Source organism: Cyprinus carpio, chromosome A5, assembly GCF_018340385.1.
Source record: "Cyprinus carpio isolate SPL01 chromosome A5, ASM1834038v1, whole genome shotgun sequence".
Taxonomy (NCBI): domain Eukaryota; kingdom Metazoa; phylum Chordata; class Actinopteri; order Cypriniformes; family Cyprinidae; genus Cyprinus; species Cyprinus carpio.
The window spans coordinates 17144967-17171436 of NC_056576.1; the positions used below are offsets into that span (position 1 = coordinate 17144967).

At 36.0% G+C, this 26470-nt stretch overlaps 1 protein-coding gene across 1 annotated transcript in view; it reads left to right on the forward strand.

The window, feature by feature from the left end:
• Positions 1 to 1346: 1346 nt before the first annotated feature.
• Positions 1347 to 26470, forward strand: part of LOC109083914 (ubiquitin-associated and SH3 domain-containing protein B-like) — a 29135-nt gene continuing 4011 nt past the window's right edge. The window contains exons 1-12 of the mRNA XM_019098650.2: positions 1347 to 2106; positions 21162 to 21215; positions 21615 to 21801; positions 23073 to 23271; positions 23501 to 23670; positions 24058 to 24266; positions 24590 to 24740; positions 24838 to 24955; positions 25217 to 25339; positions 25785 to 25877; positions 26021 to 26165; positions 26351 to 26457. Of these exons, the coding sequence (XP_018954195.1) occupies positions 1979 to 2106; positions 21162 to 21215; positions 21615 to 21801; positions 23073 to 23271; positions 23501 to 23670; positions 24058 to 24266; positions 24590 to 24740; positions 24838 to 24955; positions 25217 to 25339; positions 25785 to 25877; positions 26021 to 26165; positions 26351 to 26457 (1684 nt within the window). The 5' untranslated portion in view covers positions 1347 to 1978. The remainder of the gene's footprint in view (positions 2107 to 21161; positions 21216 to 21614; positions 21802 to 23072; positions 23272 to 23500; positions 23671 to 24057; positions 24267 to 24589; positions 24741 to 24837; positions 24956 to 25216; positions 25340 to 25784; positions 25878 to 26020; positions 26166 to 26350; positions 26458 to 26470) is intronic.

A 26470-nucleotide genomic window follows, 5' to 3' on the forward strand; every position in this document is an offset into this window, starting at 1 on the left:
GAGAATGGCAATGTCAGCCTCTGTTTTCACTGGCTGTTTCTCAGCTGGGGTTGTAGCTGTCATGTTTTTCTGATGGGTCTCTGGGTTTCTGGAGGCTGCAGGTGTTTCTGCTTCCTTTTGGCTGTTGCTGGGCTTTGATGGTTTGGTGGGTGCCGGAGATGTGCTGGTGGAGATTTTGGTCCTTGTTGTTTGTAGATGGAAAGTTTTTTTCAAAAAAGTTATTGTAGTTAAATCATTTTTAAGATGGAACAATCCTTTGTTAAATCCATGAAGTTTGAAAGTGGTTATTTTCCAGAAGTTGTATGTGTTTGTTCCCTTCTGAAGCCTTGTTGTAGGGTCCACTCCAGTGTCCTTTTCTTTAGGTTCCACAAACTTTTCTTGTTTTCAAGAGATTCTCTCCTAATTTCTTGTTTAAAAAAATAAAAAATCTTTTAGAGTAAACTTGTGTTCAGTATCACATTTTTGTTAATTTTGTGTTTTTATCTTTGGTTTACCTCATATTAGAAGCAAGAAACTCTAGAAAGTCTAGGAGCTCATGTTGTGCATGACCTCTCTCTCTGAATGTCTCTCTCTCTCTCTCTCTCTCTCTCATGCAAAAAACAATTGTGAATGTTAAATTAAGCAATGTTATCTGTGGTTGTCTCAGCTGAACAATATGGGATAGGAATGTGTGTATTTATTTCACATTATTTCTAAACGTGTCTAAATAATTTGAGGTGAACTACAATGTTCTGAATATGATCGCTAGGAGGCAGTGTAGGACAACAACAAATTTTGCACAGCTTTGCACACTATCGAAATTCACAGCTCAACAGGATGTCTATATCTGTAACAAAAAAAGTGTTTTGATTGTATTGATGATTTTAATAGGCTGATTTTTCTTCCAGAAAAGATTTGGATAATTTAATCTGAAGTGTGTAATTTCAGTGCCAAAAAATAGTTGGTTTCATGAAGGTGGGTTTCTTTGTTCAGATAAACTGTCTCGCCCAAAATTAAAAATTACTACTTCGTTTAATTGTCTCAGTATTAATATGACATAAGATATTAGTATTATAACAAAATATTAGCATATTTGCAACCTGTACACAGGCTCACAGATGATATATATATATATATATATATATATATATATATATATATAAATATATATATATATATATATATAATAAAGCAGTAACTATCAGAACATAAAGAGTAAGTCAACTATACTTAATATTTGCATATATTTGCACAAGGCAGATTTTATTACAGTTCATTCACCCATTTACAGAATGCATGAATTTTCAAGATTTTACTTTTTTTGGGGCTGGCCACATAGTGCTTATCCTCCAGATGATGCGTTGTACCTGCGCACAGTTACATAAGAACGTTCGACTGAATGTGAGCAAACGGGATGATGCATCTCACTGAACTGCGCTGCCTGCCATTCGAGCGCATCTGCTCAACGTCACCTTTCAAAACTGCGACTTTAAAAGGGTGATGGGGGCGGGATCCGTCTGCTGATAGGCTGCTTCCGCTTTCAGTCAAGCCCCATTCATAAATAAGTCATGTCTAGGAGGAAACGATGTATTGACAGATTTCGCTCGCGACGAGCCTGCTAAATATTTCTAACTATACACCGAGCCGCGAGTGGCTCCGGCGAATTATATTTCTTCCCGCGGCGGACAGCGACAGCGCTGACTGTCGATACCCGGAGCAAATAAGACTGACTTCCGACTGGTGACCCCTTTCTCAAACTGTAATGACATGAGCGCTCCAGCAGGAAGCTCAAATCATTTTGTGTTTAGAAACATTGTAGCTCGTCCGCCAAGATTTCTGTCTGTCCGACTGTGGGGAATAATGGAGCGTTGTTGAACCAGTCTTTAACGCAGATACTGTAGCGCTTGATTCGATGTTTTAAGTGTGTGTCGTGTCCGTCCATTTGGACGCATCACAAGTAAGCAAATCGCTGTTCTGAAGCCAAATGGAAAGCTGAACCATGGCAGCAAAAGAAGACCTATATGCCAAAGTCGCTCCACGGATGCAGCGGCAGAACCGACCAGGAACTGTCAAACATGGAAACAGTCTGGATGTTTTGCTGTCCATGGGCTTCCCTAAAACCAGGGCGTAAGTACCAGAGTTTCATCTCTCCCAGATCTCAAGCATCACGCAGCTGCAGTCACAGCTGTAAACGTTAGGAACACAAACACGTGATAAGAGCACTGCCAAACCCACTGGAAACACGGCAGATATTTAAAACAAGTTGCTTTTGTAATGGCGTCGGTCTGGTTGTGTTATTGATTAACATGACGAAATGGGCTCATCACCGATGGGATACTGAGTATAAAGTTGTTTTCCCGTTGCCTCATTAAGCCGTTTTCTTATAAACTCGTCTTACATGTTCTGGACTGTTCCTGTTCCTGCATCCAGTGCTTCCTCGGGCGGATGAGGTCAGATGACCGCTGTCCATCGTATTGGCGCATCATAACTGCTGCCTGTTATTTTTTTTTACAGTTATTTTCCTGGCGTCATGGCACTTGAACATGCACTGGGCTGGGAGTCGTGAGGAATCTAACAACTCTATTAACTATTTTTCAGTCCCTTTATCAAATCAGAAATATATGTAGTGCAGTTCTAACAGATGGTGTGTTTGCACAGACTTTAATCTGTTTTTCACAGAGCTGTTATTTGGCGTAAATGCAGTCTATTAATTGGTCCTAACTTTTATATAACATTTCTAAACAAGCAAAACTTAAAATAACATATCGTAACAACATTTTAAAATAAGGTTCCATTAGTTAACATTAGTCAACACATTAACTAAAATTAACCAACAAATATCAATTCATCTGATACAGTATTTAGTAATATTTATTAACTTTAGTTAATAAAATACAGTTGTTGACTGTTAGTTCAGGTATATCAAATAGTGTTACAACTCTTGATTTTAATAATGTATTAGTAGGCAATTTTATTATTGTGTTGACTAACCTTATTCTTACACAAATGTAATTCAAAGTGCTTTACATACAAAATTATCATAAAATAATCACAGTAGAAAATGCACTACATGTTGAAATTAATTAAGTTTAATAAGTGCTTTGGAATTATTTTTCATTGTAAGTTTATATTAACCTATGTAATTAACCAATGTTAACAAATGAAACCTTTTTTGGACCTTAAGTGAACCTTTGTGTTATTACATTTATTTATTTGCTCATTTGTTTATATTATAAACTACCATGGGTCACAACAAAAGCCTTAAAAGTGTAGTTAGATTTTCATTCATCAAAATTACATTTCATCTCTGCTTCTTTTAACCACACATTTTCTCTCTCCTGCTCTCTCTGGGTCCCTCACTCCCTACTTTTCGTTTGGACTTAATCCTGCAGTTTCCATAATCTGTGCGGAATCCTCCTTGCCTCTTTATTATTGTGGTTTTGTGTTGAGATTGGGATTGTACAGGTCAAATGTTGCCATTCATGTTTAATCCACGGAGAGTGAACAAACGCGATTGGGACAAAATGTCTTTATTTTGTGTTGTAGCTGAATCCAATCTTGGGTTTGATGCAGATCAAGGCTTTGTCCCTGTGGATACCGTTGATCTTGTCCGTGAATGTGGTCAGTGGATTAAGCTGGTCATCGTACTTGACATGAGAATTCTAAACATTTGGCCAAATATTTGTCATTTGCTGACATCCGAAGCAGTGGTATGCTAGGTTTCTAGCCTTCTATGGTTAGTCTGCCTGCTTCTGACAGCATTTAAGAGTTTGCTTAAGTGTTAGACACCAAGTAGTATGCATATGGGATATTGGGATAACATGATTTTAAATACGATGAGTGCCATATATAGATTAAAAGATTGGCCTTGTTTTTATATTGGTAAAAACCATACCATAGTATATGTATTTGGATAGATGGAAAGCAGTCGGCCGGGTCCTTAAGAGAAGAAAGTAGGCTAAATAAAATAAAGAATATTTTTATTATTTATGTGACAGTGTACAGTACAGGCCTGTAAATTTTATGGTACAATATACGGTAGTGCTTTCATCAAGCAATGCATTTATATGTTTTTAAGGGTTCTCCCTTACATTGTTTTTAATGTTGACTAGACGTTATCATTATTTTAGTCAAAATATTTAATCATGTATTTCTGTTTATTGTTTTTGCATATCATGTTTGTAATAAACTGCATTATTCTGATATATCATTTGGGGTAACAGAATCATTTAGTGTGACATGATGATCTGTTTTTTGACAGTAAAAATTTGTGAAGATTTTAATGTGATTTGAAAATTATGATCAAGGGGAAAAGAAGCTCTGTAGTTCAGTTAGATTTTAGAAACTAAACCAAAACCAAAAAAGAAATTAGCATGTGTTATGTTTATTTCAGGAATTGTGTCCTTTTTACATTTTTATACATCATCTGCCATGCAATATAACTGTTGCGACAAATTAAGTCATAATATAAAAAGCTATTTTTTCATTTGATATTCATGCCTTGTTCATTTAGTTTTTCCCCCCATTTCTCACTCTTCATGCTTAATTGCCAACCCACATGTCATTGTAACCCACATTCTAAAGAAATACCAGTTGAAAAAGTATTACCATTGGTAATCTAGTAAAGATGGTGGTATAACGGTTACTGAGTTTGTCTCTGAACAGAACTCAGTCAACGGGGACTGCTTATTTTTAGTAGGCCAAATATAACAGATTACCACAGTTTCAGCATTGAAAGGTCTTGAAAGGACAGACCGAAAATTCAGATATTTGACATTTGTATCAGACTTTCCCTTTTCTGATACGTAATAGACTAAACATGGCTACACATGCCAGGAGGCCCCATGGGTCTTGCTGGACATAAGTAAACCAGCTGGAATTGTCATTGAGATAGATGGACGGAAGACTATGTTTTCAGTGGGGAGATAAGTGAAATGTTTCAATGAATAGCTGTTTTATTAGCACATTTTCTTAGGAGTGTTTTTTTCATATAGCTGTTACATTGGATTTGTTCAATTTGTTTATTCTAATTAAGTTTAGTTTTACCTTTACATGATGTACTTTGACGTTTCTGTTTTAACACCGAGAGTAAGACAGTATTCTGTATTTTACATAATATGAAAAATCTGTAAACCGTAAGAAGATATATAGTACTGCAGTGTGCTCTTTGAAGTGTACTACTTTAAGAGGCCTTTGGTTAAGCATTGTTTTCCAAGCACTAGCTCTTTATTGTAATATTTGTTCTGGGCCAGAGAGACGAATGTGACATTGATGCTTAGTGCGTACTAGGGGTGTGCAACCATAGGGCTGGAGATTTATGTGATATAAAGAGATGTGTTAAGACACAAGCATGCATGCATATTAAACCACTGAGGAAAAATAAGATATCTCACTCACCTCACAGTCTCCTTTAGTTAGAGCAAGACCTATTACATCTCTATATTTAAAAACTTAATCTTCTACCATTTCATCCATATATACAGTGGGGTCCAAAGTATATATACACAGATTAAATTTATATTGGACGGTATTGGATAATTAATTGTCCATACTCATTTCCCCTGTTTTCACATTATATTACCTTTTTTACAGTCTAACTCTGACTTAAAGTTAATCTTTAAAAACAATTAAAATGTAATATCACTGTTCATTTTAAAATAGAATATCACATTTAAATATCATTTTTTCATACTGTACTTTATAATTTTTAAGTGAAAGTGACATGTGGCCAAGTATGGTGACCCATACTCGGAATTAGTGCTCTGCATTAATCCCATCCAAAGTGCACACACACCCAGAGCAGTGGGCAGCCATTTTTTGCTGCGGTGCCTGGGGAGCAGTTGGGGGTTCTGTGACTTGCTCAAGGGCACCTCAGTCATGGTATTGAAGGTGGTAGAGAGCGCTGTACATTCACTACCCCCACCTACAATCCCTGCTGGTTCGAGACTCGAACCCACAACCTTTGGGTTACGAGTCTGACTCTCTAACCATTAAGCCACGACCAGTGTTAATTTTGGCAGGCATTTTTGATTTAGTCTTAGTCTTTATCTTGAGACGAAAATGCTTAATAGTCTTAGTCGCATTTTAGTCATTTGTGTCTTTCATAGTTTTAGTCTAGTTTTAGTCGACGAAAAGTCATTGCATTTTTGTCAACTTTTAGTAATTACTTTTTGTCAATAGTTTTAGCCAAACTGTAGTTACCAAAATTTATTTTGGTAGCTATTTTTTTGTTTTGTCTTTAATGTAGTTTAATTATTGTTTTTTTTTTGTTTTTAAAATGTATATTTATCTTATGAGAAATTTGAATCAAGGACTGAATTTGGAAAAACTTGAATAAATTGACAATTTTCATTTTTGGGTGAACTATCCCTTTAACAGTAGTGAAAAAGAAGCAACTTATAAAAATATTATTATTATTATATATTTAAAAAAAAGAAGCACAATAAGACAAATATAATAGAGATTTTTTTCAGATACAGTAGGTTTACTTAATGTATACATTTATTTAACATCTTTTGTTGGTAATCCTAGTCACAGAAAAAATGTTCGTTAACAAATATTTTTCGTCGTCGTCTTCGTTAACGAAATTAACACTGGCCACGACTTCCCCGATAATGTTGAGTTGACTACTTTTTTGTCAATTGTTATTTTGACAACATAGTATAGAATTGTAATTTTTATAGATTATTTGTAATAACAAAAATAATTATTAGTTTTATATGTATTATTTGTATGTAATTTTCTTTTTGTTTCCCAAAAAAAAACACATTTTCAGGTGATCTCAAAGATTTTGACTGTATTTTTTTACCCCTTAAACCCAATTTAATTTCTGTGAAGTCTGAAAGATACACAAAGGAACTTCACGCTGCATCCTCTAGGGGACACTATGGGGGCTGTCGCCAGCAGGACTGATGTCTGAAACACGTGTGAAACAAGTCCAATCCTATTGGCCGACATAGCCCATGACAACATAGGTGGGCACCCGGAAGTATAAAAGGGCACCAACAGAACACGTCACCAAACTTTTGTTGTCTTCAGGAATCTGTTCAGCGTGTGTGAAGCAATGTCCTGGTAAGTCGAGCAGCACTTTAGGGAATGTGTGCCTCCATGTTTGGATTCTAACACTTGAGGGCATTTTCTGACTTTTGCATTATTGTCTCGGTGAGGAGTACGCACATTCAGTGCTACACGCGCATTGTGATGAGTCACAATGTCCAGGCTCCGCTCACTCTTGTTCTTATTCCAGTGGGATGCAGGGCAAAGCATTTGTGTCTCACAGCTTGGTTGCTGCAGAATGGTTTATCTCAGCTCACATTGATTGCTTTGATCTGCATACTGGCTCTAAACATGTTGCCTAATGGCGTGCATAGTGTTTGTGTTGTTATGACAATGAAGTAATTTTAGCCCTGATCTTGCAAGATCGCGTGTGGAGCTATATTCAGCTAGGCTGTGCGTCTCTAATATGCATATTATTGTGTGTGGAGAGTCTTGCGACGTGTGGATATATTTAGATGTTCTGTGGAGAGATGCTTGAGAGCTTTCTCTCCCATGGTATTTTAGTGACTGAGATTGGTTTGGGGGTGTCCCCTGAGACAGGTGTTGTGCCGCGACTCACTCAGTTTTCTGCTGCCAATGCTTGAGAGCGTTTGTGACCATGATGGTAATTGTGTTGCATCTTTAGTTAGATTGGCTTTCCGGGCTCCTTTGAAATATCCATTGTGGGTGTGTCAGCGGCTTTCAGGAGGTTCATTCTTAGCTGGTTATGGTCTTCTTTACCTCTGAAGAATCTGGCTTGCCTTTATCTGAGGGTCGTAGAAAGGGCTAGTGAGCCAGCACTCTCTTGCTCCTTCCCCTTTTGGGAGTCGAGCGCAGAAGATAATACCTTGCTTCCCCTCCAGAGTGTTTTCTCAGCCTGGGTAATGAAATTGGGTGGCCTCCCCTGATTTCAGGCCATCCCCCTGAATCCTGCATGCTAAGTGTGGGCTTTCCCTCCTTTGTTAGGATTTTTTAACTGGATGGCCCATTGCTTTTGGAACATAGTTGTTTGAGGACAGCTGTATTCCTAGCTTGATTTTGGGGACTGTCCCTTCCTGTGTTTAGCCAGATGGGTTTAGGAGTCTCAGGGTATTTTTTAAGTGGTCGGTCCCTCTGAATCCAGATAGCTATCCAAGGATAGCTCGGTGACTACTTCCATTGCTCAGCGACTACTCACTAGCTCAGCGACTACTCACTTTATTAGGGTATTTGTCTCCACTGTTAGGGTTTCTAAGTAGATAGTCCACTCTTTGTGGTCTTGGCAATCCTTAGTTAGGACCTTTGGAGGATATTTATCTGAGGATAGCTGGTTTCTAGCTTGGTGACTACTCCCCTTACTAGGGTTTTTAAGTAGTGGTCCCCTGGAACCCCTATCTAGATTGTGCTATCCCCTTGCAAGGGTTTCTAAGTAGGGAGCCTCACTCTGTGGTCCTTGTATTATCAGGCTACAGTGTTGCTCACATAACATAGCTATCTGTGGGTAGCTGTGTTCTTAAGTTGGTGTGGATGTCCCTCTTTCATCTGAAACTGGGTTCCCCATTGTGACGGCCCGAGGCGTCAGTGGCTTGGCCCCTTTCTGAAGAAAGGTTCGGTGTATGTCTGTCACTTCCTTGGTGCGCTCTCACCAGGTGGACAGGCATTTGCCGCGGCATGGCATAGTTGTCATTTTGCTACCCATAGTGTCCACTAGCCTTGAGGACACAGTGTGAGTTCCCTAGAAGGGGAACGTCTCGGGTCATGCATGTAATCATGGTTCTCCAAGAGGGAATGAGACGCTGCGTCCAAAACTAAGTTTGCCACTCTGTGACATCATGGGCTATGTGGGCCAATAGGATTGGAGTTGTTTCACACGTGCTTCAGACACCAGTCCTGCTGGCGGCAGCCCCCATAGTGTGCACTAGAGGACACAGCGTCTCGTTCCCTCTCAGGGAACCATGGTTACATGTGTAACCCGAGATGTTTCCTGTGAGAATGATGGAGATTTGTATTTAGCTAGGCCTTTTTTGTCTTTTGACACACCTGTGTTGTAACCAAATGTGTAAGTTTTGAGACGTTGCTCTTTTTGGAGGTTTCTGTGTGAGTCTGTGAAGGTCAAACTTATCAGTAGGCTGTCAGTGTGTGTGTGTGTGTTAAGGTCAGTTAGAGTGGGAAGCTCTCATACATTGGGTGGAAACACTGATGTTTCTGTGTCCCGGATGCTTAGGGACTCTTTCCAGTTTCGCCTGATGCTGAAGAGTTGCACAAATTTTCCGCTAGAGAAAGGCAGAAAGAGAATAGAGAGGGGGTATGCTTTGAGTTTTTAAAGGAGAGTGTGAGTCTGTCTTGAGGTGGAAACATTCAGTTCAAAGAAGAAAACATTGTGACAAAATTCAAAGCTACTTTGTGTTTGGAAAAAAAAAGTTCAGTTATTGTGTTAGTCAAGGGTTTCATAAAGTAGATGGTGGTATTAAATACTAGCAATATTAAAGATAAAGAAAATAATGTTTAAATGGATAGTTTACCCAAAAATAAAAAAATTCTTTATTTGCTCAAGTTCATTTCATTCCAAGCCTGTATGATGTTGATCCTCTGATGAAGATTGTGTCCAAATGTACAACCTCTGTGACCAAACCACTGTTGAACTCAAGAAGCAAATGAGACAGATTTTTGAACAAATCATTCAGAAATCAGTTGGTGAAACAAACCAACTGATTAATTGAAAAGATCTGATTAAAAAGGATAATTTACAAATCAAACGTCACAACTTCTTTCATGAACTCACCAATGATACCTAGTCCAAATTGCGGTTTGTTTGTTTTTTGTGTGTAAATAACAATATGGATTGTTTAGCTCAAACAAAACTATCATATAGCTTTAGAAGATTTTGAATGGGTGTAACGCTTTACTGTTATTAAATTACTTATCCACTGAAAAAAGTAAAATAAGGAATTACTGTTCATTTTTAGGTAATTACAGTTACTTATAAAGTACTTTTATATCACTTTTATATAACTTTTTTATAGTAGTACTTGTTATATACTGTAAATAATTTTAACAGTTCTAAAATCAATATTGAAATCTAAGTTTATCATCTAAAGGTAAAATAGAATGCAGTGTCTTTAACACACTGTGCACCGACACGTTCACTTGCAGTTTTTCCTGATGACAGAGAAAAGATTCTAAAATACTCAGATACAGATAAGTTTTAGACATTAATTGAATCTGTTAAGGGTCTACTTTTATTTGTGTACACTGACAATAACAACGAAACATTGTGCTTTTGTAAAATAAACAAAACAAACAGGGTGCACTTTCTGTTGTTTTGGTCTCTGTGAACTTCTTTCTGAAACGCGTCACAAAAATTAACCAAAACTCGGCGAATACTTCACACACAGGTGTGAGAAATATGTCTATAGACAACTTGAAGTGTCTACTTTTAAATTAACTAATTCATATCAAAAACGAATATTCTCTGATTATGTAATCTGTATGAAACCAACGCGAGGTACAGTCTTTCCTGTCTTGGAGCTTATTATCTGCAGCCATACCGGCACACAACACTCTCATCACCTAGATAGAAAAAATAAATTCACCAAGATACAAAAAAAAAAAAGATTCATCTACTTTTCTTTATTTTTGGAAGAAGACCTACTATGAGGAATAAGAAAAAATAAAATTTTAATATGATGAATGTTACAATCTAGGAATGTTTAGATCAGTGTTTACTGATCTACTATCAGATGTTGATCTTTATAATGTGCTAAGCAATAATAATTTAATTTATAAAATATCAGAATGTTGTTTATGAACTGTGTGGTAGTACATGTTGTTTTTGTTAGGAGTGAACAAAATTAGTATTAGTGACTGCTAATGTTGCATACATGTACAGTATGTCAGTGTGTAGGAATATGGTATTGTTTTATTTGATTTGTTTAGTTTTTTGATTTTGGTTTTTTTAATGTTTGTTTTGTTTACCAGGCTTAAGCCTAGTCCCTGAATAAAGTACATTTCTGAGCTGTTTTAACTGAAAGAAACGTTCATACTGGGCCACATGTCACGTCACTTAAGCTTTTTTGTTAATTGGATATTTTGGAGAGCACTCCTATTTCTTAACCAAAGAAGATATATATATACATATATATATATCCTATTTCTTAAATATATATATATATATATATATATTTTTTTTTTTTTTTTTTTTTTTACTAAAATGCTTATGTATTACAATTGTTTTAAAGCTAAAGGCTAAACTATTCCATGTTTAACTGAAACTGAAAGAATTAAGAGTTTCATTTCTATTGTCTATGCACCAAGGTTTATAGGGATTTTAAGAAGTAATTAATGATTCATATAATTAAGTTACTTATTGAGTAATTAAATTACTTTTCATACTGAGTAATTAGAAAAGTAATTGAAATACAATATTGGTGATGTAATTAGTAATTAATTACCTTTTTAAAGTAAGTACCCAACACTGCACACAAGTCATATGGACCATTTTTGTGGAGTGTGAAAGATTTATTGCATGGAAGAAATAATTTATCCTTTTGTGTTAATTGGAAGAATGTTAGTCATTCAGGTTTGATAGAACATGAGTAAATTATGTCGATTATATCTTATATCAAGATGATTGCCTTAATAAAAAACAAGCACATGTTTGCAGTAAAACTTCGATACAAACAATATATTTCTTTTTATACATTTGGATACGTTTGGATGGTTTGTGTACTCCTAGGCTTTGTAAGAATAAAAAACTGTTTATGTGTTCTGGGTTTGGTCATGTGTTGGTGTGCATGTATTTGTATGTCATGTGTTCTGGCTGTCCATCACCTGTGGGGTGTAGATTTGTATCTGTTTTCTTTTTTTTGATTCTGTTGCATTGACTCCTGTTACCTGGTATGGTGCTTCTAGTAATGAATATGACTTTTTAGCCACTCAACAACGTTATCTGTTCTTCTTTATGTTGCTGTACATGATCATATTTGGCCATTCTTGGATATTCAGTAATAATCATTGACTCAAAGTCTCTTAATGACAACAAAGCCTCTGCTTTGTGTGTGTGGAGTCATCACATGATGAGCTTCTCTCAGAGGAAATATGGGAAGGAGGAAGGCCATGACAGTGCAGTGTCTAGAGGCTTGAGTTCAACAGAAAACAGTCATCCCTTACTGTCCCACCAAATTATTGCAAACAACTGGCAGCTGGATATCCAAAAAAAGATAAAAAATGTAATGTTTAGGTTGATTCTGCTTAAAAAATGCAGTCTGTTTATTTCTGATGTAAAGTATTCATGTCTACTAAAACTGAACGGAGATGTCCGTAATCGTACAGACCTTTTTACATGAAGACTAATATTTGTGCTTGACTATAGAACGGAAATATCACAAACAAGATTGCTCTCATTTGTTTTTCCTGTACACCAGTGAGATTAAATAAAGAGCAAATGGAACCTTTTTCTGAAGTCTTTTGCTTATCAGACTTGTGTGTGTGTGTGTGTGTGTGTGTGCATCACCACCTTTGAATTATAAGGCTTTATCTGCATTCTGATTTTGAGATATTGAGCTTCTTGAGATAATGAGTTTTTGGATTCCATATACTTAATAAATAGAACTTTTTTGTTTTCTAGATAAAAAGTCCCAAAATGTACACAACTTAAAAACGATCACATAATGTTAATAAGTTCTCACAGAATAAGAATATGTGAATTAATTCCAAGGTGATGATATGTATATATGTGTGTGGGTCTGGGTGTATCTATGTATATGTATTAAGGCTGTATGTGTTTGGGTGTGTACTTTAGATTCACTGTGACGTTCCTCTTTTGTATATTAGTTTTGAAATTAAGAAGAAATTAGTTTTTTGAGCACCAAATCAGCATATTAGAATGATTTAGTTACCAATGAAATGAAATGGTTACCAAGGTTACTTAGTAACTTTATTGATTTAGTTAAATTTACTTAATGTTTTACAATTTAGTTCATATTGTAGAAATGCTGAATAAAAAGACACTCAGTTCTCACTGTTAGTAGAGTTTTCGAAGTTGTATTTTAAATAATTAATTTTCTATTTAAAGGATGTCTTCAAAATTACAATTTCATGTTTATGAGCAGTACTCTTATGCCTGCAGACTCCTTGTAAACTCACAGTGCAAAGTTTGTCCGCTAAGAGGAAGTGCCCCATTTCAGGAAGTGGTTTGTGACCTTTAGAGAGCGCCGTGGCTGCTGGGACATAAAGGAACCCATATGTGCTGAGACACAGAGATGTGGGGGTGGAAAGACACATGCACGCTCAAAACTTCAAATGTAGTGAGGTACACGCATAGACATATGTGCATAATATAAAATACCATGGCAAAAGTTCACAGAAACTGAATCAAAAGAGATGCGTGTACACACCCTCCCTTGTAGTTGCAGTAAATATGAACCGATATGTGTATAACCATATACTGAACTGAAGTGTTAGTGTCATGTGTACTGCAGTGCAAAGTAAGCACACTGAAAGAGAACAAACAGGCACAAATGCATCTCTGTATTGCCTTGATATTCTTTCCTCACATTCATTGGGCAATTAAAATTACTTTCCATAACATGAAGTTAAATAGACCTTTAAATTTACCATGCTAGCGGTGTAGTTTCCATCAAATTACAGATAACATTTGACATTATGGTTCCATTAGTTAACATTAGTTAATGCATTAACTAACATCATCAATGAGTGATACATTTGTATCAGTATTTATAAATTTATTAACAACAGTTAATAAAAAATAATGTTAACAAACAGAACCTTTTTTTTGGTAACTGGTATTTTGGTGGAAACTACAGTAGCTTTTGGTATGTGTTAGCCATCTGTTGTCATCTAATGACAGGCCATTAGTTTAGAAATGAATGAACTGAAGGGTTTAAATTTTTACAGTTCTTTGAAAAGATGTTTCTCTTCTCATTTACCCTGTTTCCGTTGGCTTTGAATAAAATTATGCTAAATAAATCATAGAGCAGAAATGAATAAATCAATGTTTGGGACATCTTGTACTGTAGCTGGTTACTATATCTATGTTTATTTTTTTTTGTTTTTGTGATTGTGGTTGTTTTGGTTTTTTTGCTTTGGCAGAAACCAGAGTTTCCATAACTACATGTAAATTATGTATTAGATGTAGTTAATTTTTACATTTTGCAAAAATATCAGAAGTGTGTGTTGTAACTCCAGCTAAATAGATAACTGTAACTACATGGTAAAAAATACCCTGTTCGATTTATTACTTTAAATAGGTGCCTGTATACTTAACAAACTTTCATATTTTATATTTCATTAAGTGATATAATGTTAAAATACCAATCTACTTGAATTACCAAAATCTAGACAAAACACCATCAGGGTAGCACGCATGATACTAAAATAATGCAACAAACATTAATTAATTAATTAAACATAAACATGAATAATTGAAAATGTAACCCAAAACACCATCATGTGGATTACTGATATTAAAAATAAGAAGGATAAAAAAAAAATGTAAATAAAATATAATAATATGTGATATATCGCTCTGGGACTTCTGGGAATGCACTTTTTACTTTTTCACTGTAATTTACAATTTATTGGTAATTTATAGTTTCTGTATCGAAACCCTAACAAAAGTGTATTGTGCAAGTTCCGTGGTAGAGTTAATGATATATCAGAAAACCATGGTACTTTATAGTACTCAATTAAAGTACCACAGAATTTGCATGGTGATTCAATACCATGGTCTTACCATAGTACATATGACCTTTTTTTAATCAGTGTTCAGTGTGTTGGTACACTTCCTTTACACACAGACAAGAACTTTGAATTGTTCTTACAGTTAAGAGTTACATCTCTTCTTGTAAAACCCTTGTGCTGATTATATTTGAACCGAGCCATACACTGAATCTGAGAAGATGAGACCGAAACACTACAGGATCAAGCTCAAAGTTTCCGGATGATGAGCTGTAATAGAAGCAGCAGCAGTGTGATTCTGATTGTGGCTGTGGAATCTAGACCTTCATACATTTCGTTCTGTCGGTGACATTTCTAAATGGCAGAAATTGTTGTTAATTGTTCACTCAAAATGAATCATGTTTTAGTCATGCGTGTTCAAACCCATAGTCACATCTAAACAGACACACATTCTTTATCTCAAAGATTTTCTAGCTCAACTACAGTTTTATAGGTTTCAATAAATTGAATTTGCTTACTTGTTGGACAGTAATTTACTGATATAAAAAACTGTTTAGTTCTCTTTCTGTAATACTGCCAAAGTTACGTGAATAATTCCTGTTTTGATGAATCTTCTGATTTTGCCTTTCTTTTATGTCCTGTTGGTCCTTTCCGTGTCTGTGTACATGAACAGTGTCACCATCTGCCCGGTCTCATGCACCCTAACCAAGTGAAAGAACACTCACAAAAGCTGTGAGTGCCTTCCCTGTAGTTTTAACATAATAAGCTGTTAACTAGCGGGGTTGAGAACACGAGACGAGCATGAAAAGATCTTCACGGCCAGCCAACCATTACTTACAGAGGCAGAAGGGCTTATTGTCAGAGGATAACAATTGTGCATAAGGAGGGAGAGAGCAGAACAATCAGTGCCATCACATGCTGCATTTGTTATTCTTTCCTCTCATTTTCTTTATGTGGGTTGGAGGAGAACTAAAAAGAATGGAAGAGAAAGAGAGATGGTGTGATATAAAGATCCAAAATTAACACCCTTCAAGCATCAAATGCGAGTACAAATTGGCTCTGGCAAGTGAAATGGTGTTGAATGCCAGTTGGCTGGTAACTTATCTGTAACCGCAATAAAATTCATAGTTTAAATCGAAATGATCATCTGAGCCTCACTGAGGTACGTGATGTGTCAAGTCAAGTCAAGTCACCTTTATTTATATAGTGCTTTTAACAATACAGATTGTGTCAGTATTAATGTGTGCAACTTTTACACCAGTGGAAAGTTTGCTAGAGGTTTTTTGTACTCCAAACTCCCTACCAAATGCAACTTCCATTTTATCAGACAAACTCTGTTTTAATTGAATGTAGAAAACATTGACATTACTTAAAATGTAATACACCATTTAGTATGAGCAGCTTAAACAGGTTTAACAGCAATAACTTAGAATTTTAAGTTTATTGGTGACTAACAGGCTTCTGTGCATTTTGATGCTCAGATTGATCAGTGATGTTGTGCTTAAATAATTTGTGTTTAGTCAAAGCATGTGAACTTAGGACAAAAATTACATTTTGTTGTAAACGTTTTTTCCAGTCACCATTAGAGTGATTAGTGTTTCCTGCAATGTTTCTTCTATTTTATTGAGAATATACTTTTTGTGTTGGTGTATAGTAGGAACTCTACTCTATATAACATTTTCAGTTTGCTAAACAAACTGAAAAACAAGTTAGACAAAATAAAGTTTACATTACTTATATGTAATGTTAATGCTTAGCTTAACTTAAAACTTTGAAAAACTTGGATCCACAAGATAAACATTATTTGAGTCTATAGAACTTATTTGTTTTTTTATACACAAGTTGAGTATCTTCAAAAAAGCCCTGAAGTGGGTTGCCTTAAGTGCTTGAGCTTTCACAACTGAACAACTTCTTAACAAAACTGGTTTGTGTAATGAAAATTTGAGACGAAAGTGTCCAGGAACTGAAATAGCACTGATGTTTCACATACTAATTTGTACTGAGGACACCCTTTAATATCTATAAGTGCTTTTGTGTGTATATGTGTGGGTGGGTGTTGCGCTGTGTTGTGCTGAATGGGAATAAATGCTAACTTACCCCTCTGTAAACAGGAAGTGACTATTTCCCCATAGAGTTTGGAGATTGGGCCAAAGCAGTGAGAAAAATAGCACAAATATGCACAGACATTGACTTGGACAATATTTTCAGAACATATGTTACAAATTTTGAACTCCACCTCTCAAGAAAATGTTACCACAGGGCTGATTAATAACAGGCAGAAAGAAAAAAAAATCTAGATAAGAGTGTATCTTTTTTCATGGATGAATAGTCATATTCAACCAAACCCACACACAAAAGCACACCCAGACAAATGTACTCGCTGGACCAGCCTCTACATCCCACTCAAATGCTGTACAGGAAATACAGGTTATAAATAAATCATTGAGTTCCTGCCTTGAGCACTGACCAGAGGAGAAGGGAGGAGGAGATGGCCTGTAACACAATACAGACACACACACACATACAGTATAAAGGCTGATGGATAATCAAACTAGTAAAGTACGTTTGAGAGTGTGTGTGTGTGTGTGTGTGATCACAGATACAGAATGATTTTCACTTCTGATTTCATATGTGCATTAGGTAGAATAAAAATCCCTGTTTTTTAGCATATGGGCTCTATAAGAATTGTTATGTGTGTGTGTGGCCTCACTTGTGTGTTTTTGTGGATGTATGCATGATTAAAGTTTGAGCGTGTGGGTGGAGTGTTGGGTTTGGGGTTTGATGAAGTCTTAAAATTGCAATTGTGGAGTTTGTTCAAATACTTCTTGTAAACCTAAATCCCTTTGATTAATGCAGGTTTGTGACTACTGGTTCACCCTATTCTGCAACTTCAGACCAATATTGAGTGGCTTGGGAAAATATTTTCTCGACAAAAGCTTCTGTTATAGTTCTTTTACATGTTAACTTCAAAACAAACCAAATGGTTGAAGTTTCCTTGTGGTGCTCCTGCAATAGAATAGGATTTTTTAAGGAACCATCTTTGTTTTATTGAATTCATGACAGAATAGCTCACTAAGAACGAAACATTTGTGTACGTGTGACTGCACAGGCATCTGAACTTGATCATGCATGTATGAAAGTCTGAATATGTGTTTCACCATGCTTGGATGTTATAAACCATGCCATATGATGAGGGTGTCATGTCCGGAGTTTATTTGTGTGTGTGAATATGCACATATTTTGGCACTAGGACATGATTGCATTTCTTCATATGTGTTTAGCTTGGGAGTGTATAAATGCATACATCTTTGCAATGTTTTTGGGGGTAATTGAGCATATATGTTCATGTACTCATCATGGACATATGGCCATGCTTCATGGGCTTCCCCATCTCAGCATGCATTGGGCCCTGAGGGTTTGTTGGCATGTTGACCATTTTCTCGGGGAACCCAACTTAAATATAGAGTAATTGAGCACTGTGCATAGATTGTGAACTGGATTACCACACACAAAATGCACATACTACTGACATTTACAGTAATCTTCAAATTTAAATGTAACTGAGGAAAAAAATAAACCAACCAACAAATAAACATTATGTGTGTGTGAACATTACATTTTTTTTTGAAGTTATTTATAAATGATTTTTGTTTTATATAAATGACATTAATTTGATAAAAGGTGGCAGTACGCTGTTCTTTTTAACTGTATTTATCAAAGTTTTTAACATTTATTCATAATAAGAAATGTTTCTTTAGCACACATCTGCAAATTAGAATGATTTCTGAAGGACCATTTGACATTTGACAAAAATCCAGCTTTTTGCCATCAGAGGAATAAATTCATTTTTGAAATATATTCAAATGGAAAACTCTTATTTTGAATTGTAATAATATTTAACAATATTGTTGTTTTTACTTCATACTTTGCCGCAAATGGTGAAGGATCTCTATTATACATTACTTTGGTGCATCTGCAATGAACATAAATTTAAATGTTTCTTATTAGTTTGCCTATAAAGTGCTGATAGACCATCAGATACGCATTGTGTTGCGTCGATCACCAAAGGCTTCCTGTACTTTGAACAGTCTGCATAATTTGCATAATTTCCCTCATCTCTGACGCGTGACTTCTATGTTCTTATGTCTTGTCATGGTTTTTCTTGCGAGGTTTAAGGGAAGCACGTCTATATATACACTTGTAATGAAATGTTGCTCTGGTTCATTGGTATTGGTTCATTAATCCATCGCTGAATAACTTTTACTGATTCTAAGTGAGTGGAAATTGAATGTCTGTGGTCACATGAGACCGAATGTATCGCAAGAGTAATCATATTTCCACTGATTGCTCATTGCTGATCAGCAGACCAACCCTTTCTGTTGTCTTTTAGTCAGTTTTTCTTTCTGCTTTCTTCAAACCTCAGGCTCCATTTTCAGTTTTACTTGAGGTTTCAAACAGATCCACACTTCACAACACCCCATTTCCCTTGAGAGTTAGTCTGAGTGTGTGATTTTTAGAGCTTTTATAAAAAGACACTAATTAGATTTAGAAGATAATTTAATCGGCTCAGGAAAAAAAGCCTTTGAGATGTCAGCTGACGCATGAGGAAATGACAGAGTGAGTTTAGCACGACCTTTGATTGGATTATGTGTTGTTTTATGGTATAGATGTGAGCTGAGGAAAGAATATCATCCTACACATGAGATTATGTGCAATTGTCCGTACCAAGTAATGTACTTCCACTAACTGTGAATGTGTGTGCGTGTATTAGAAATGGCCTCATACAAATAAGTGTGTCTATGACCCTAAATTATTGTACCAAGAGTAAGATTAAGACCTTTTAGGTCTATATGATATAAGCGAGAATAAAAGAGAATTAGAGACATAGAGGAGGCTGTGGCAAGTTTTTTATGAACTGAGAGATAGCAGACATTTCCTTTTTCATCACAGTTGTTTAAACCACAGACCAAGTGATATTATTTTCCACTGATCTTTTAAAGCCAGGCACCTGCTAAATGAGTCAGTCTTGGGGAGCCTTTGTGAGATGTTTAGTATGTTGATAAATTCAGGGGTTGCTCTTTACGCATGCCAAATATAACATTCTTTAAAAATATACACTACCGTTTAAGTTGTGTAAAAGTTGTAAAAAATGTTTTTGATTGAAGTGTCTTATTGGGGCTGCATTTATTTGATCACAAAATATGAATGCATTTTTGAATGTACATTTTTTTTCTGTGTTGGCAAAGCTGATTTTTCAACAGCCATTATTCCAGTCTTCAGTGTCGCATGATCCTTCAGAAATCGTTCTAATATGCTGATTTGCTGCTCAAGAAACGTTTCTTCTTATTATCAGTTGAAAACAGTTGTCCTGTCTAATATTTTTGTGGAAACCATTATACATTTTTTTCAGGATTCTTTCAAAGTTCAAAATAACAGCATTCATTTGAAATATAATATTTTTGTAACTATGTAAGTCTTTGCTGTCATTTTTGATCAATTTAATGCATCCGTATAAATGTTTCTGTAGTGTGTGTATGCAAATACCCTCTGACTGATTTTAAATAAAGAAATACATATTAATAATAAATAATATTTACAAATTTCAATTTTTTGGTGTGTTTTTAGTTAAATTATTCAGCTGATACAGTTTTGTCATCATGCACCAAATATTTGATCAGTTGGAATCAAGTATACCAGTGAACTTAAGGCTATATTAAATATTATTTTAGAAATCATTTTCATTATTTATTCACTTGTTATTATTTGCATGCAAACAAAGTTGGGTCCAAAAGTCTAAGACCACTTTTAAAAATGTCTGTATGTTGAATTGTCTGTATAATTGTCTTTTGTATTTTGAGAAAAAAAAGAAGCTGTTTCAGATGAATTAATATTTAATATTGAAAATATTTGTTTTAATGACAGCAGAACACTTGCTTCTAAAACTCCACAAGTTAGTGATTTTTTTTTTTTGTACAAAGATAAAGTCACATAATAAATGACACAAATTTGCTTATTTAATTAGTGATCTATAAATAGTGCAGAACCTTAAATTCTGTGTGTAGTCTTTTGTGCCTCACTGCATGTGTTTCAGCTCTTCTTGTAGGTAGCTTTGGCTTACCTGACACTCTTTAAACTAAATAAATGTCTGTAAACAAGTGATTATCCAGCTTTCCCAATATGCTCCGGGAAACAAGGAATGTTTTAGAGCGTTATCATGGAGTTTGTTTAGCATATGTGTGATTTCATGCACGATAAACAAATATGTTTCACATTCAGAGATAGAAACAATAGAGGAACATCTCCGTGAATCAAATTTAGATCTCTGAGAAAACTCCTCAGCGCTAATGTACTGATAAACATCCTCCGGAAAGGAGGCCATTGATTTTGTGACCAGTACAGCAATTGAGCTGATCTCTCTCTCTCTCTCTCTCTCTCTCTCTCTCTCTCTCTCTGTGTCCTTTCTGTTACAGGCTAAAAGCTCTGGTTTCAACTGGGGGCAGAAATGTACAAGCAGCCTGTGACTGGTGAGTGTGCGCACCCACACACGTTCACAGTGACCCTCGTCGTTTTTGACAGCCATTCATTTCAGCTGTACCGCGCTGAGCCACAGACGCTCTTTAAGCTTTGAAATGATAATATGTTGCAATTTAACTTGAGCACAGACACACACTGAAAAGAAACTACACTATGAGTTGGGCTCACATATGATCAGAAACTCAGCTTCATTTGCACTTCACCTTTAATGGTTTACTGCTGCCCTCTGCTGTCAGGGAGTCAGAAGCAGTTTATCATTGATATGTTCTTACTTTAAAAATAAAATTAAACTAACCATGTTGTTCATTTCGGTCTCAAACAAAAAGTGTAACTACTGCTCACCTATTCATAATGCCTTATCAAACATGGCCTGAATGTCTATTTTGCAGGTTGTTCTCCCATGTGGATGACCCCTTCCTGGATGATCCTTTACCCAGGGAGTATGTGCTGTACCTGAAACCCAGCGGTCTCCTCCTCAACCAGCTCTCCAACTTTTGGCAGCAGAGTCGCATTACATGTGGCAAGAACAAAGCCCACAACATCTTCCCTCACGTAACCCTCTGCCAGTTCTTCATGGTCAGAGCACTTCATCAACATATCCAAACATGTGTCTTTATTAGATCTGTTATTTGGTGTTGTTTTACTCAATACCACTTTTTGAATGCTTTCTTTTTTTTATGGCACAGCCCCTTACAAACTATAAAAAGTTTACATGTATAGTCGGCGCCAAAAGCCTTGTGGTTAGTGCGTTGACATATATAGCACAACTGCGCTCACGGTGACCCGAGTTCGATTCCCGCCTCAAGGTCCTTTGCTGATCCCTCTCCCCTCTCTCCACCCAAAGCTTTCCTGTCAGCTCTGTTCCATTATTGAAGACATAAAAAGCCCATAAATATAACTTTAAAAAAAAGTTTACATGTACAAATTTACATAATAATGTAGCAGATATTTTGTCCAAAGTGACTTAAAAATAAGGAAAAACACAAACATTTTAACATAATGGAAGCAAACAGTATTAGCTGTGAATGTACGACAGGCACTTTAATAGAAAATTGAAAATAACTTCGAATGCCTTTTGAATAATGAAAACAGCTGTAATTAAGTTCTGTCATTTTTTCATTGTTGAATAACAAAGTTCTTGCACACAATGTTGCAAATGATACAACAAACCATTTTGATTACAAAAAATGTACATGCTGTCTTCTGAAGTGATACAATGAATAGATCCAAATTCAAGTCATTATTTATTGACAATCTGCCCCTGCATTCGGTGCTGCCAATTATGTTCTAACATGTTATATACATGATTTACACCAACATTCAAAAGTTTGGGGTCTTTTTTCTTTTCTTTTTTTTTTCACAAGTGTCTTATGCTTACCAAGGCTGCGTTTATTATCAGTTGTTAAAAACAGTAATGCTGTGAAATATTATTACAACTTAAAATACCTGTTTTTTATTTGAATATATTTTAAAATGTAATTAATTTCTGTGGTGGCAAAGCGGAATTTATAGCAGCCATTTCTCCAGGTTCAGTGTCACATGATCTTTCAGAAATCACTCTTATATGCTGATTTGGTGCTCAAGAAACATTTCTTACTATCAGTGTTAAAAAAGAAAAACAGTTGTCCTGCTCTCATTATTTTTGTGGAATACGCACTACTTTTTTTCAGGAATGTTTTTAGAAAGTTTGAAAGAACAGCACTTTTGTAACATTATGAATTTATTTACTGTATTAATTTCTTCCAAAAAACGTTTTTGAAATGTTGATGAATTTGTGAATGGTAGTGTATGTTCTGTGTGGTTGATAACATGACTGTAAGACTGTATCTCTTTCTCTGTCACTGTAGTGTGCGGATAGTAAGGTAGATGTCCTCTGTGAAGCTCTGCAGGCAGTGGTGGGTCAGTGGAAAGGTCGTTTCCCCTCCCCACTGCCCCTGGAGTTTTACTCATCCTCAAACTTCATCGGCCTCTTTGTGGAAGAGAAGGTGGCTGAGGTGATCAAGGGCTTTGCTGCAGACTTTGCCAGTGAGGCGGCTTCCAAAGCAGGTGTGTGTGTGTTTTTTTTTTTTTTTTTTTGTTATTGATATGCCTGCCTATAGCTGATGATGACACAGTGGAGCAGTAGTCTTCATTTTCTGTCTTTGCAGCTCCCTTCCTACCGCTTTCAATTCAATTTTAGTGTGCTTTACTGGCATGGAAGAAAACAGGCATTTGTATTGCCAAAAAGGTTCATTCAGTGTAAAATAAATAAAAAATGTTCTCTCCCTCTCTCCAGATGTTCATGTGGAGCCCCATAAGAAGCAGCTTCATGTAACTCTGGCCTACCACTTCCAATCCAACCATCTTGCATCATTAGAACAACTTGCCAAAGGTGTAGACATAACACTGGGCTGTGATTGGCAGGCTGTGCTTTTGTCACGGGACATCCGCTTTGCCAATCATGAGGTAGTCAAATTGTAGTCATTCATTGTTGTTTTTAAAAAAAAATTCTTTATTTTTTTATCTAGCATCTTTAAGTAATTTATCATTTATCATAATTTAGTATATTATTTACCATTGTTGATACCAAATATTTGCTATCAGAAGTCCAAATAAAATATACCAATGTATCACTACATTGATTTATCTGTATTTGTACAATTATTTTAATAATTTCCAAATTATAAATAAGATGGATACACATAGTATTAAGTATTAACCTATTGTATTTACTATGGATGATTGCATATATTTAATTAAATGCCCTTTTTGTTAATGCTGATAGATTACTAATGCATTATGTTATCATATACTGACTTTTTGGCTTTGGTGGCTTTCTATCTTTCTGTTTTAACCTTGCGGGTGATGTACCCCTATGCGCCTCAGAATGATGATGAACTAGAGCTGGTGCCCGGTGACTTCATCTATATGTCGTCTATAGAACAGGCCACTGCCAGTGAGGGCTGGGTCTATGGGACCTCGATGAGCACAGGGTTATCTGGGCTACTACCAGAAAACTACGTCAATAGGGCAGACGAGTGTGATACTTGGGTCTGTCATGGGTAAGATGGGTCAAGAAGTAACTAAAGCTGCTTGTACACTATGTTCAAATGTTTGGGTCAGTTTTTTTGTTTTTTAAAGAAACTAATTATTTTATTCAGCAAGGATTCATTAAATTGATCAAAAGTGACCGTAAAGATATTTGTAATGTTACAAAAGATTTATATTTCAAATAAATCTATAAATACAATTTTAATAAACTTCTTTTGAAAAACTTGAACAGTAGTATAGTGTCAGAATCTTATGGATCAGTGGTTAAGGTATGTTAGAACTAAAAGCAGTAACTAACATTTAAATCTCTTCATCTCTTTACCTCTTGTTTTAGGTCTTACTCTTTCCTTAATGTAACCCCTCCAACCGATATCAGGGGTGCAATGGGTGGGATTTTTCTTGACCCACACTTGGACGGTCGTCTCTTTGATGACCCCATGCCAATGGATCCCAACAGTCTGAGTATTATATGTCAACCTATGCAGGTAAAACTCTAGAAAGAGAATCTTGTGTTGATGTGACAGAAAGTGAAAGTTTTTTTAAGGTATGATGTTTTATTCAAATATTTATGATTTGTTTTAGATCCTACGCCCCAGTCAGTCTCGATTGCCTAAGAGAACATTGTTTGTGTGTCGCCATGGTGAGAGAATGGATGTAGTGTTTGGGAAACACTGGATCACTCAGTGCTTTGATGCCAAAGGTCTGAGCTCAACTTTCCAAATCAGTTCTTTAACCTCTTTACAGTTTTTCCCATGTCCAAGTTGGATCTGGAATTATAGGGAGTTTTAAAATTGAACACTTATATTAAGCTCTAAAATATTTCATCAGCTATATTTATCGCAAAAAGTAGCAACTGCATCCGACAATCAAAGAAAATCATGGGAATTTATTGGCCAAACCCTGTTGATGTTTAATATCCTGATGTGTGCTCATTTGTATATATTTCCTCTGTCTTAAACAGGTCGGTATGTGCGGTCAAACCTCAATATGCCGCTGAGTCTCCCAGCGAGGAGTGGGGGGTACAGGGACTATGATAAGGACTGTCCTATCACTGTGTTCGGATCCACACAGGCTCGTCTAGTCGGTCTGTAACCTCATTACTGTTAAATCCACCCCAAAAATGAAAATTCTGTCGTCATTTACTCACCCTCTACTTGTTCCAAACCTGTATGAGTTTCTTTCTTCTGCTGAACACAAAAGAAGATACATTTGAAAACTGTTGGTAACCGTTGACTTCCCTAGTACTTTTTTCCCATGCTGTGGAACTCAGGGGCTACCTGTTTGGTTAACGGAATTCTTCAGAATATCTTCGCTTGTGTTCAACAGCTGAAAGAACTTCATTCAGGTTTGCAACAACTTGAGGGTGAGTAAATGATGAGAAAATTTTCATTTTGTGGAGAACTATCCCTTCAAGAGCAAGATCACATTAATTCCTCTTGGTTTTACATATTAATGGCATTAAATATGAAGTGTGTCATATCTGCTTTGCTATTGGCATGTGTTTACTTTATGTGTAATTTGTTTAATAGGGGAGGCTCTCCTGGAAAGTCATACAGTGGTAGACTTTGTATACTGTTCCCCTTCTCTGCGCTGCGTGCAAACAGCTTATAATATCCTCAGAGGTAAAACTGCACCTCCTTTGCTCTTTCATCTTTCTTCTGTTCATTCACAAATCAGTTTTTACTGCATTAGCCATGCCCATTTACACTCCTAAATCAATTACTTCCCATGTGCCTCTTTTCCTGTTATGGATTGTATGTCTCAGGTCTTCAAAAGGATGGGAAGACTAAGATCAGAGTTGAGCCAGGTTTGTTTGAGTGGACTAAATGGGTATCGGGAAACTCATTACCCGCCTGGATCCCTCCTGCAGACCTGGCGGCTGCTAACATATGTGTGGATACAACATACAGGTATTTTATTAGACGTTCAGTGAACTATACATACATTTTGCTGCACATTTAGATTGTAACGTTTCTGAATGCTGGCATTATTGATTGTTTACATTATTGTTTTATGTCTCCTTTTGATTTCATGAATATGTTCTTGCTGTGAAAGGAAATATTACTTATTATTAAGTAATCTTGTTCCCCTCTAGACCTCATATACCCATCAGTAAACTGGCCGTGTCCGAGTCCTATGAAACATACATCAGTCGCAGCTTCCAAGTGACGCGTGAAATACTGTCAGAGTGCAATAATCTGGGTAGGTCGTGAGT